Source organism: Lates calcarifer, linkage group LG13, assembly GCF_001640805.2.
Source record: "Lates calcarifer isolate ASB-BC8 linkage group LG13, TLL_Latcal_v3, whole genome shotgun sequence".
Classification (NCBI taxonomy): domain Eukaryota; kingdom Metazoa; phylum Chordata; class Actinopteri; family Centropomidae; genus Lates; species Lates calcarifer.
Window position 1 is genome coordinate 14,292,406 of NC_066845.1, and position 12,943 is coordinate 14,305,348.

The 12,943-nt window shown below is 41.1% G+C and overlaps 2 protein-coding genes across 4 annotated transcripts; one reads left to right on the top strand and one right to left on the bottom strand.

Annotated features, from left to right (window-relative positions):
* Positions 1-39: 39 nt before the first annotated feature.
* prkg1l (protein kinase cGMP-dependent 1, like) lies at positions 40-8,284 on the bottom strand. 3 transcript variants are annotated; one of them, XM_018668297.2, is made up of 20 exons: positions 8,117-8,284; positions 6,915-7,107; positions 6,689-6,812; positions 6,319-6,485; positions 5,624-5,737; positions 3,946-4,051; positions 3,598-3,661; positions 3,240-3,317; positions 2,950-3,044; positions 2,685-2,750; positions 2,500-2,577; positions 2,308-2,404; positions 2,065-2,204; positions 1,878-1,967; positions 1,521-1,662; positions 1,268-1,431; positions 1,045-1,167; positions 693-755; positions 535-601; positions 40-429 (listed from the first exon to the last, which is right to left on the bottom strand). In XM_018668297.2, exons 2-20 carry the CDS (start codon positions 7,102-7,104, stop codon positions 346-348), a joined length of 2,052 nt encoding a protein of 683 aa, XP_018523813.1. In that variant the 5' UTR covers positions 7,105-7,107; positions 8,117-8,284; the 3' UTR covers positions 40-345. The 3 variants fall into 3 exon arrangements, 2 of the variants coding, with proteins under 2 accessions (XP_018523813.1, XP_018523812.1); XM_018668296.2 differs by having other exon boundaries at positions 6,915-7,120; positions 8,117-8,283; XR_007814414.1 differs by lacking the exons at positions 40-429; positions 535-601 and having other exon boundaries at positions 1,272-1,431; positions 6,915-7,120; positions 8,117-8,283.
* Positions 8,285-9,146: 862 nt separating this feature from the next.
* On the top strand, positions 9,147-12,656 carry ubl4a (ubiquitin like 4A). Its single transcript, XM_018669755.2, has 4 exons — positions 9,147-9,350; positions 10,416-10,521; positions 10,650-10,858; positions 12,055-12,656. The coding sequence occupies exons 1-4, from the start codon at positions 9,303-9,305 to the stop codon at positions 12,160-12,162; spliced, it is 471 nt and encodes a 156-aa protein (XP_018525271.1). The 5' UTR covers positions 9,147-9,302; the 3' UTR covers positions 12,163-12,656.
* The last annotated feature ends 287 nt before the right edge of the window (positions 12,657-12,943 follow it).

Sequence of the window (12,943 nt, forward strand, 5' to 3'; positions counted from 1 at the left end):
CGGGGTGAGGTTGAAGTTTTAATAGGAAAGCGACTCTGATGCAGCTTATTAGTTTATTGAGTTACATTCAACTGTAGTGACATCACTGAACTCCTGGGTTTATAAATCTATGGAGGTTTTACATCAAAAACAGTCTCAGCTCAACACAGTAGGCAGCGTGGTTCATTTATCAAACAATATCTGCAGTTACTGATACTGTGGAAAATATTTCTTGTCCGAAAATAGAATTAATTCTTGATGGCAGTAAGAGTGAGCGCAGTGAATTATTTATGAGGACTAAACCTGAAAGTGATGAAGTATTGTCTGACAGCCTTTTTTTTCTCCCCCAGTTCACAGCTCATAGAGTCAGAAATCATCCCAGTTGGCACACAGCTCCACTGAGTCCTCAGTATAATGACCACAGGCACTGCCATCCAGAGGATGCTTCACCTGAAACACAGTGTAACAGGGGAGAGTAAGCACAAAAATATAGTATATTTACTCTCTGATTAATCACAAAACAAAAAATAAGAAGCCAAACTTAAAATGTCTTACTTTGGGAATAACTGGTGGGTTTAATGTTCTTTTACAAAGCCAGTCCCAGTTGAATCCTTCAAACCATCTAGGTAAAAACAGAATCACAACCCATAAACCCATGTTTTCCAAACCCAGGCCTCAGTGTTTTCTCCAGTGTAATAAATCTGTCTCCTTACTTGTGTTTCTGAATGTCCTTGGCCCCATTTCTCAGACTGCCCAGCCTCTCCGAGGGATTGCTCCTTGGTGATGGAGAGCGAGAGAGAGCACACAAATAAATAAACTATGAATTAATAATCAGATTCTTTCATTCAAAAGGTGGCTCAGGTCGTGTCCAAATACACCTGCATCATTTCTCAATCTGTCTGTGTGTGTGTGGGAGCTGAGAGAGAGGAACTATAATATATCACACATTGGTGGGTGGATGGAGGATGGTTTTTATATCTGAAGAAGTGCTATAAAATAACTAGAAAACTGTCATTAACTTTCACATAATAATTCATGGTGTCTAGTGGGCTGTATTTACAACACCTGCACAGCTTCTTTATGAGACTGGAGGCACTTTTGCTGATGTTTTTTGGGAGGTCGATGTGATCGATGCCACGGATGGTTGCAGTGAGAGTCTTCAGTGGGTCAGAGCTGCTGAATGGGAGCCTGAAGAGGAAAACATGAACCTTTCATTATCACTTTAATCTACAACTCGAGAAATGAGCCTTAAAAGTTCTGCAGGGCTGCACAGAATTGTAAAACTTACCCACCGCTCAGTAGTTCAAAGACAAAAACACCCAGTGCCCAGAAGTCTGTAGATGTGCTGTGGCCTTTGTTCAGGATGATTTCAGGTGCCATGTAGCCCACTGTGCCGCAGAATGTCCAGGTTTTCTTACCCACCTCAACCTTCTTTAGACATCTGGAGCCAATCTACAAAAGACAGACATCAGTGCATTAACAGTTACCTTCAGTAAAATACACTCAAAATGTGAACTTAAGTTTGTAACCAATTATAGCACCAGTTTGGCATAGCCATGCTCATCCAGAACAACATTTTCAGGCTTGATGTCTCTATAGATGACACCTCGACAGTGCAGAAAGGTCAAGGCCTCGATAACACAAGCCGTGTAGAACCTGGCGCTGCATTCGTCCAAACATCCCCTGAAACGGTGTGTAGAAGTGCTGATTTAAACATCACAACGAACAAATGATGTACTGATGTAGACAGATGCAAAACATTAGACCGTAATCAGTCCTAAAACTGAACTGTGATGAAAGCTTGGATAAAAACACAGTGGTATGATTATAAATACTTTACCAGTATGATAACAAAAGGTGTCTTGAATCTTAATTTCCTTTAGTCCAAAAATACTTACTTATCTTTAAGTAGACTGCATAGATCCCCACCAAGACAAGCCTCTGTCAGAATGTACAGGCACTCAGGGTCTCTGAAGGTTTTATGTAGCCTGTGATCAATAAAAATACAGAAACACATTAAAGATCTCTTTGTGACCATTAACACATTGTTTAATCCTAACTAGATAACTGTTGAAGAGCAGACACCTGATTATGAATGGACAATGAGCCTCCATTAGGATGCGCCTTTCTCTCAGGATGTGCTCTCGCTGGTTGTTATGGAGGATCAGTTTCCTCTTAAGGACCCTCATGGCAAAAAGACACTTGCTGTTGCTCTTTAGTTGTACCTAACAGGTGAAAATCAATAGATTACATTATAGAAACATGGAATCTTGAGCAGGCAGCAGCACAGGGATCACAGGTGTAGCACAGGATAAAATCGACCCTTACCAGGTCTACGTGACCAAACTCCCCAGCCCCTAGAGTGCAAATAATGTGGAAATCACTTAAGGTGGAAGATGAGAGCAGGGCACAGTCCTTGTCGGACCTGTTCACAAGGAAAAGCGGGCTGATATCTTATGTTTTCTGTAAGTGCAAATAACATGTCATTCTTGTAGAAATTAGAATTGTAATGCTCCTCACTCGACTTTGAATTCATGGCTTTGCTGCAGCTCATGACTGCAGTCAAATACCATCCCATCGATGATGTCTTTGAAGGTCCTGAAACACAGAAGCGTGTCAGTATTCTCCAAATCTCAAATTAGAGTGTACTGAAACACCTATGTTTTCTATGTGCTCAATTTTATTAAGACAAAACATCCACTTACTGTCTGTCTATTACCAAGCATGTAACTGCACTAGCAGCAACCACATTCACAGTCCGAACATCCTCTCTAAAGACAGAGTCGAGAAAATATCACAAGGAAATCATAATCTCATTGATGCAAACCACACAATTTAAAAGGCAAAGAAAATCATTGCTATCATGCTGGCACAAATGTCTCTTTTTACCATCATGTGCTGTTTTCATAAAATCTGCTGAAAATTATGTATCATTTTCTCTCTGAGTGTGCAGTATTTTCCCCCTCTTACCCCCACAGAGCTTTTTCTCCAAACCAATGTCTCTCCGAGAGCTTAGAAAGCACTGTTTGCTCTTCATGCCCTGGCTTCTTTTCTGTCACTTTCACCTGGCAAAAACCAAATGAGAGGTAATGAAAAAGAGGTAATGGTGGAGAGCAATGTAGAAAAAGTGCCAAAGTCAATTATCGCCATCATAAACCAATTTCTAAAGCTGCGCTGACATTTTGTCCTCTACATTCTAAATCTTTTTCTCTGATAGCCTCATTTTATCTGCACAGCAAGCAAAGATCATAAAACTTTACCTGGCCTTTGCTAATGATGTAAAAGGTGTCTCCTGTGGTCCCTTGTTGAATTATATAGTCTCCCTCAGTGTAGTGTGTCTGCAGAAGCCAAATGACAGGTAGAGGAGAAAACAACAGAAAGTCAAAGACATGAGGGCTTCTAACAATGAAGGATTAATTTTGACACTATCATTGCACCTGCTTGTTAACTGATGCAACATGGAGGAAGATGAAAATGCAGGGGGACCGCCTGTAAACAATCGTGTTTACACGCGTTCCCCTTCTGCCTGCACACATAATCTGTCGGCTGGTTTCTGTTTGAAGAACGAGTGACGGTTACACAATACCCTGCTTCAGATTTTAAGAACTTAATCTGTACCTCCTCCATGAGATCAGACATTTTCATGATGACATCCTCTGGCAATGACTGCAGGAAGGGAACACTGCAGACACACAGGTACAAAGAGGACACGCTCACATATCATCCACAGTGACAGGTGTGCAAAGGCTTTGATTTAATTTTTCCACATTTTCTAGGCGTTTAAGCACATCAGAAACATGTCATGGGAATGTTGATATTTTGGGTCAGCGTCAAAGGCCTGAATGCAGCATTGTGGTGACTTGCAAACAACATGACCCCAGTGATATTGCGCTGAGGGCGTTAGAATACAAAACAGCTCCCTGGGCCTGTTCCACATCAAATGAAGTGCACCTGCCCGATGTTCACCTGCTAAGCAGCTCCACCGAATGAGAAAGGCTGTTGAGACCACTCTGCATAAGTATGGTCTGGTAGCTCTTGCGGTCAATAACCCACAGCTTGCTGTCCGTTTGTGCTGCGGATCAAAAGAAAGAGACAGAGAAGGTGAAGAAGGTTGCATCAGTGACACTGGAGCTCAGGTGGAAGCATGATCAACGAGCAGGTATTGAAACAGCTCTTGGTGACATGTGAGGCCGGTGACAGATGTGGATGCTGCAGCCTGGGGACAGTAAGCTGTATTATAAGTACCAGTTAGAATAAAAAGAAGTGTAAGTGCTTATTTTCCTTACAAAGGACTTTTAATATAAATCTGATCTGGTTTCCTTAGCCTTAATTATCCTCTTTCTCTATAATAGAGCTTGAAAGAATTGTAAATTAATAATGACCCACACTGATTGGTTCACTGAAGCTTCCTGCTAACGGAAGTAGATGTCCTCTAGACAGTCTAATTAGATCCACCATTTGATAATATGGTGCAGGCTTGATATCTCAGTTCCCCCATTTGGATATACCTCATTGGTTTTCACTTCAGCACCATATGACACACAATTGCCATTGCTTTTTATGTGCATCTGAATCCTGTGTGTGTGAGTATTTTGAAAAAGTTAAATTCTAGTCTCCAGGGAGGCTTTTCTGACATTTTCTTTCCTTTGCAACCCTGAACTTCCACGACCCGGTGACAGCATGACCGCTGTTTCCACCTGCACCTTTATCACTGCCAGAATGAAAGAGGCTGCACAGAAAGCAAAAGCCTTATTAATGGTCTCAGATGGCAACAAAGGGAGGAAAAAAGTAATTTCAGGTCAGGGAGGAGATAAACACAGTGGGGGTTGGGCAGAGCCAAAGGTAAAAGAGTGAGAGAAATGGATGTGGAACAAAGGATATCAGGCTGCTGACATGACCTGAACATTGTGACTGCAGACAGATAGTGTGCAAAAAGTGAATTGGAAAGGCTGACCGGTCACAAGATAAAGAAAGCACTGTAAAGGGAATGAGATGCTTAGGGACCAAACGAGGCAAATAAACTGATTTTTCCATTTAAACTGATTTTGGCTGTTTCCACAGCCTATTTATTTGTGAAACCAGGTCAGATGCATGTGGCAATGGCTGAAAAAGTTTTCCCACAGGACTCAATGATCAGATGCTGGAAGGAAATGATAGCAAGCTTTCTGTCTCCTAAGGAATATAGCAAATTCTTACACCACAAATATATGTATGACAGGTTATGAACCAATCACGAGAAGAGCGAACTGAATGCAAACTATCTCTGAAAGCATTATTTGTAAATGTTTGTGAAAATTCACTCAATGCAAGCTGGATTGTAGAGAGGAGATGTGGCAGTCAGACAGCCGGGTTATGCAGTAAAGCAGGGAATGTTTTAAATTCCCCACATCTCTGAGAAAACCGTTTGAAGCTGTAGTGTTAAGATCTCAAAAGGTCTTTGATTTTAAATTCAGCAGACGTCTTATGTCTAAGACCACTGCCAGAAATCCGCCAGCTTGTGATAGTCTCTTAAACAAGAATTATTTATATGCCTAGCAATCAATCAAAATTAATCACAGTAAAACTGCACCAGTGTTTTTTTTGGGGTGACAGCGACATCCACATGCAAATATAAAACCAAGAAGCCAACACAGTGCTTTGATACCTGAGACAGAGCATGTGTGGGTGCAGCTGTAGAGGAGAGCCAGCTCTCCAAACACGTCCTCTGGCTCAATTGTGAATAGCTTCACTCCGTCTCTCGTCACCTCCAGCTTCCCCTCTGTTAATAAACACACAGTCAGTGGAGAAATATGTATGTGCGCAATACGTAGAACTAGAATTATGCGTTGTCTGTTTATCTGTCAGAAAATGAAGAGTGACTGCCAGGAAGCGTCCACTGTCTGCGTAAACAACAGATATGCAATCAACCCTGAGCCAAAGAAAGTCATTGCCTCACTGGTTAGGATGACAAGAAAAGAATAGGGAGCAGCCACCCTCCATTAGCTGTCACATTACAAATGCAATTGAGATTCCTGAGGACAATTAAGCACTGATTAACTCTGCAACCAAAGAAAAGCAGAACCTCTTTCCTCCTGTCTCTTCAGGCTTAAGTTGACATTTCGACACAAAACGTAAATGTAGGTCACTTGTTATTCCCCAAAGTGCTTCCTCTTTTCTTGCTCAAACACACAATTGTCACATCATTATGCTTGAGAGCAGTGTCAGATTATCTCATAATCAAATTGTGAGCCAGCTGGGAAAACTGATATACAAAGATATGATGAAATCTATAATTTCAACAGGCTGTTCATAAGCACCTGTCATCTCAAGTAAGTACTAATAAAGAACAAAATGATTTACCTTCCAACACATAAGCCTGAGCCCCGCTGGTCCCCTCCTGAATGACATAGCAGCCTTGACTGATGGTGGTGGGATACATGCAGGCTACGATGGCTCTGATTTCTCCTTCATCGAGGTTCTTCAACAAGTCGTTTTTCAAAAATGCTGCCTGAATCAGCCTCTGAGACCTGAGGGCATGGAGGCAGGTAGGATACTGATGTAACAGCCTTGAATGCAGTGTCATACGCTACAGTGTTTGAAAATGAAAATTGAAATATTTATTGATTCTTATTGAGTCATGCGGAAAGCAGTTGGGCGAGCCTTGAACATCTGAGAGACAGATTTTTCAGCTGGAGCAGGTGGGAGCTGAGGGAACACTGTGTGCTCTTACTCCTGGCTTTTGTCACAGCTTCTCTGTGAAACCATGGCAAGAGTCACCGGGTCCAGACTGAATGGCTCAGAAATGACTGTCTTCCTCTTGGCCCTCTGCTGGTCCTCAAATTGAGCTGAGCAAGCTACAGGACAATAAAACACACACAAGTCATCATTTTAGCTTAGGTTTAGGGCCGGTGTGCTGCCTGTTGATGGTTTAAAATAAAAAGCAGTGTGTCTTGCACCTGCACTGACTGCAGATGGTCCTGGTAGGGAGACTGTGGCTCTATAGCGATCCAGTTCTTCCTGCAGCCTCCGAATGAGTTCATCCTTCGTATCCAACTCCAGCTCTAACTCATCTATTAGTGTGTCCCTCTGGCGGAGCTCCTCAATCTTAAGTTGCAGTGCAAACTGGAGGTCCCGAAGTGTACCCATTACCTGCAAATACAGGCTGTCAAACAAATGTCAGCAAAAGATAACTCTTTCTGCACACAAGCATGAAAATCGCGTACATACACAGAGAGTGGGTCCAACTACAACAAAATTTCTGTCTGATTCTGAGTTGCATTGAGTCCCCTTTTATAGTTACAATCACAGTTGACTCAAAGCTTGACAGTTCTTCTCTAATTAATATGCATCTTTTCCAGGGATTTCTTATATTAATATTATTTAATGTTATTAATATTAATGATATAATAGGGGGATCGATGAGGGCTAATGGCTTTTACTCAGACACAGGAGAGTATGCTACCTCTAAAGATAGATAGATAGATAGATAGATAGATAGATAGATAGATAGATAGATAGATAGATAGATAGATAGAGATTTTTCTTAAGGACACTTGTTCAATTACATTACTCTTCAACAGGCTGAATAGGGAGGAAAACATGCTCAAATCTAATTCAATGACACAGTCTCCCATGCAATAAAAGATGAAGACTACAACCTTTCTTTGTACTGAGAGCTTGCAGTGCTTGATTTGATTTTCAATGATAGCACATATGTGCCAGTGCATTATAGTTAGAGTCTATTTGTGCAGTCTGTATTTGTCTGTTGGTCTTTCTCTCCCACATCTTAATGAAAAAAGAATTCAAGGACGCTTAACACCCTTGCGAGAAAATAAAGGACGAGAAAGTATAGGTGCTATAATAATACAAGAGATAAAACAGATTTTTTAAAGGGATCCATATAAACATTAAATAAACATTATTGAATCCCACACACTTTCAAGTCCCAACAGAAATAAAATATAGATTTTTCCATTTGGGGTCGCAGGCGCGCCCGCAGCCACACGCACTGATAACAGGCTTTCTAATACATGAATGAATTGGTGAAATCCCAAATAAAGCGTGTTAAATCATGCGCCTGTGTTTACAAACAGTCTACCTTAGTACTGTAAAATATAACGCCGTGCTGTACCTCACGTCACGCACAAATATCACTTACCACATGTAGACTGTAGGGCGTTGTGGAAGTCTTTCTCACTTGTCCTGAACAGGTTTGCTCCTGTTTGGCAGCAGACAGTCCATCCGACAGGTGCAAATTTCCTCTGTCACCGCCCCAGTGAAAGATGCTCCTCTCTCGCTCGGGGCTGACCAGGGCTGGGCACAGACAGTCAGGCAATCACATGATCAAGACAGTGGAAACCGTCCGGGAGGGTGTAATAGAGAAATGCATGGACCGGATCCCAACTGGGTCAGAGGGTCTGTAGAGTATTTCCGAGCCCCGGGGGAGTATAGGTGGGTTTGCGGCAAACTGAGTGCTGAACATAAATCATTTTAACCCCGACTGTCAAGAACATGTGGAAGAGATGAAAGTCTGGTTGTGTGCACTGATCAGAGGTATATTCATCCACACAGCAAAATGGCCTAACCTGGTTAAAAGCTGTAGCCTCAATTGTGACTTTTTAAAACCATTTTAACTGACCAACACTGACACTATGATATGGATTTCTTATAAACGCATGTAACAGCAAAAACTGTATAAATTACAATACAATACAATAATAGTGTTTTCACATTAAACTATTTTAACACTTGATGCGATTATAATCTATCACACTGGCTGATTACTTATTAATGAATGTAAATAATTAAAAGGAGAACTAAGCCACAGGCCTATACCTTTATGACACACACACACACACACACACACACACACACTCACAACAAAGACCGAAGCTTAACAGTCAATCCGATGGGCAGCACTGAAGGAAAATTTAAATGCAACCGAGAATTTGTAGTAGGTTAATAGCTAATAACAACTACATAATGATTATATCGTTTTTAGATGTTGTCCCTTGGTACATCTAAATTAATCTTTCTTTTTCCTTTTAATATTAGATTGTGGTCGTACTATTCCTTGTACAACAGGAAAATAATATGCCACGTCTTTGTTGAAATTATCCTGCACAGAGGACAGCCCTCAGAGGCTATACCATACTCCAGCCGGTAGGTGGCAGTAGTGTCCTCTGACACACGCAGCTACCCGAGAGGAAGATGGGCCGTTGACAAGGGAAGAACCCCCGTGGATATCTTGAGCTAGCAAAGTAACGTTACTTGGCTAGAGTTTGTCGTTTAATCCCTAAACGTATCGGTGTCTGGTTGTGTTTTGTTTGGGGGTGTAATCGAAAATGATCCTCACCGTGAAACCGCTTCAAGGAAAAGAATGCAGTGTACAGGTAGGTTAGGCACCACAGAGCCAGTTAACCGCTAATTGTTAGCTATGTAACGCTAGCTTAATTTGCAACATCAGCCTTTACAGGGAGCCTAGCTAGTTAGCGGTAGTCCTATCTCATGCTGAGCTACATTTGAGTGAAACAACGACACATATGCTGCTCGGGTGTAAATAAATATTACTGAATCTAATTCAACTAGCTTGTCAGACTCTATACAGTGTGGTTTAAATTGAACTTAGGTACAGACACATCGTCGCCTGGGTATGACTTTACGTTAATGAAGCTGTTCTGCCGAAGACAGCTCTTAGAGAGGCACAATACCGGTAGGGTTATCAGATTTTGTCTCTTCTTTTACCTCCTCTAACATGTGTTACTACTCTCACATAGAGGCTGAGTTGAAGCTCTGTAACTCCTTATTTGGTGGTACATACAGGAGAGCGAAGACACTAGTCTGGTGTAGCAGCATTTTAGGGAAAGGGGTTTGATTAGACCGGCATAGCAGTATAACCTACCACCTTTCAATTTACTATCATTATTTGACCAACTTTAACAGTCTGCGACGCTATTTTACACCGTAGATTAGTCCTAACCCCAGTTTGTGCTTCTCATGATTTAAGGTGATAACGTCACTGTGTGAGGCACACAGTGTGCGCATCAAATAGGGAAGTATTCCTCAAACTGGACTACATTTTGTTTTCAGTGGAAGAGAAGTGACAAAAATCATCCTTTAAACTCTGTCCGTGATCAAGATCAGGACGTGTTCGTTCTTGCTCTGCTCTGAAACAAAAATGCCCGTTACAGGATTTGTCTGTTATGCTTATGGGAAAAATACTACCACTGTAAGTCACTGGCTGCTATTTTTTTTTTATGGGAGGAATTTACAAAGGTACAGGTGCATTTGTCACCTGATAGTCGGTTTCATGTAAAGCTAATGCAAAGTAAGGATTTCAGATTGGCTATGCTCCTCTGTAGTTTGATTACTCTTCAGCTAAACTGAAAGAGGGACAACTTACTAGCTGTAATTTGATCTTGTAGGCTGATTACATCATCATGTTGTTGATCTTCCAGGTGACTGAAGATGAAAAAGTCTCCACAGTGAAGGAACTTGTGGCCGAACGTCTCAACATACCTGCAAACCAGCAGCGGTTGCTTTATAAAGGGAAAGCACTTGCAGGTAGATTTCAAGTCAGGTGTTTCATAACCTTTGTGCAAAACTGAAATTGCGTGATCCATCAATTTATTTTCCACATGAATCAAATGTTGTACATTTTTGACGATTGCATACTATATCGCTTTCCTCAGATGAACACAGACTGAGTGATTACTCCATTGGGCCAGAGGCTAAATTGAATCTGGTAATCCGTCCAGTGGGGGAGAGGACTGGAGCTTCAGGGACGGCTGCCAGCAGCAGCAGCAGCACACATGGAGGCGTGTGGCAGACTGTGTCCACTATACTTGCTAGACACTTTAGTCCAGCAGATGCAGCAAAAGTCCACGAGCAGCTTATTAAGGTATTTCAATGTCATGTCATTGCTCCTAGGCTAGCCTAATCTGATCAAAGCTAAATTTGTGCTTTTCCATTTTGAGATGTGGAAAGGTACAGCGTAACATTCAACAAACAGTAGAGGCTGGAGACTGAAAATGTTAATGAATAATGCATCAAATGCAGTTTTAAAAGGCCTTGGCTCAATTATGAATGCTTAATGATGGTGTGTATGTGAGGGCAAGATAATAAATTGATATATTCTGTAAATTTGAGTATTAATATTTGACATATTTCCTGTTAGTATAAGTCCTGTGCCTCGATTTAGAGACTGGATCCTCTCAAGTCCTCATTTTTTGACATATTACATCACAACAAGGACAGTTTCATCTCAGCATCTCATCCAAGCATGGGCAAGACATGCAGTCCTCTTTGTATACATTTGGATGAAACAGAAAGTCATCTGTATCCCACAACCCAATGTGTTGTGGTCATTTGTTTACAAGGGCGCTCAGACAAGACTTGACAAGTCAAAAAATTGGAATCAGCATGTGATAATGTAATTTTTATGAGATATTTCAGTTGAGGGGGAAATCTATCACTGAACTGGACCAGAGGAAGAACACAATTTATAGAGCTCACTGTAGTGTGTAAATAAAGAAAGCTGCCAGCCAACATACAATTGTCCAATGTGTAAGTGCTTTATATGGACTCTGTTATACGGACATGTCCATTGATAGTCATCGTCGTGTATTGAAATGAAACTACACTACTCAAACAGTTTACCACTGGTATTTGTAAATTGGAAGTTTAAGGGCAGTGTCTGATTGGGAAATCTTTGACTTGTCAAGTTGGTTAGGGCCTCCTATAAATGCACTACTCTTTGTGAGACTAGAGCTTCTCATTCTGGAGGGAGGCGCAGTTTAATTAAGATGTAATGCAACCATGTTCTATAGGGTTTACATTACCTCAGATTCTTGAAATGATTACCTTTTGTTGGTATTTGTAGCTGCCAGCATGTGAAATTACCTGGTTTGAATTCAGGTCTGCATTAGACTGATCAAACTAAAACAGAACTTAAAAGACATCCAAGAGGGTCATCCTTCCTGTCCTCCATGCTTCTTTAAAAAACATCCTCCCACATATAATATGGTTAAAACAAAATCAGTAGAATATTTTTTCAACCTGCTGTTTCTCAGTATTTTTATTTTGTTTTTCTTCAAGGACTATGAACGTTCACTTCGACAACTCAGTCTCGATGATATTGAGCGCTTAGCTGGAAGACTCCTTCACCCAGATGGCGAGGGCATGGACACCTCATACATGGACTAAAAATGCCAAGCTGGAAGTTACTACTTTTTTTGATGATTGTCTTTCAAGAGGCGCTCAGTGCTTGGAGATGCATACAGTGTTTAGAGTGTGAGGCATGGAAAATACAGTATCAGTTTTCTTGCGGAGAGCCCCTGGTGTGTGCCTAATCAGTGGCTGAGTGAACACGGATAACACTGACTGTTGATTATCTCAGCAATAGGGCTTTCTTATCCACGACTGAAGGACTTGGATAAGAAAACTTTGTCACTTTGAATTGGTCCTTGTCATTGATGTTGCAGTCGTGACACAAGACCTGATAACATAATATTTGTATACAAAGGAATCCATTCATGCTGTTTGTTTCACATGATCTCTGGCTGCTACAACTCCCAGGGGACACTAACTTCTACTGGAGGGTATTTATTAGTACTGTCTGTGTTTGATGATGATGATGACAGGGTGTTTTCTGTTGAGCATCTGTGCGAAGTTAATACATGTTTTATCCCATAACTAACTGATGGTCATTGTATGATTTGTAAATATCATGTTTATATATACAGACATTAAAACACAGAAAAAAAAGACTCCTTATGTTTCCTCTTGTGTGTTGATATTATAAAAGAAGTGATGGCGGTTGACTGGGAAGTGTTTTCACCTATTGTATAGCATAAAAAGTAGAAGTGATTAGATGGAAAAATAAAAGGGGATGTTATTCAAAGATGACTTCACAAGGCGGGACCAAACAATGCCTCGTTACGTGTCAACCAATCAGGTGACGGGAACACTCGTAAGTCATATTTTA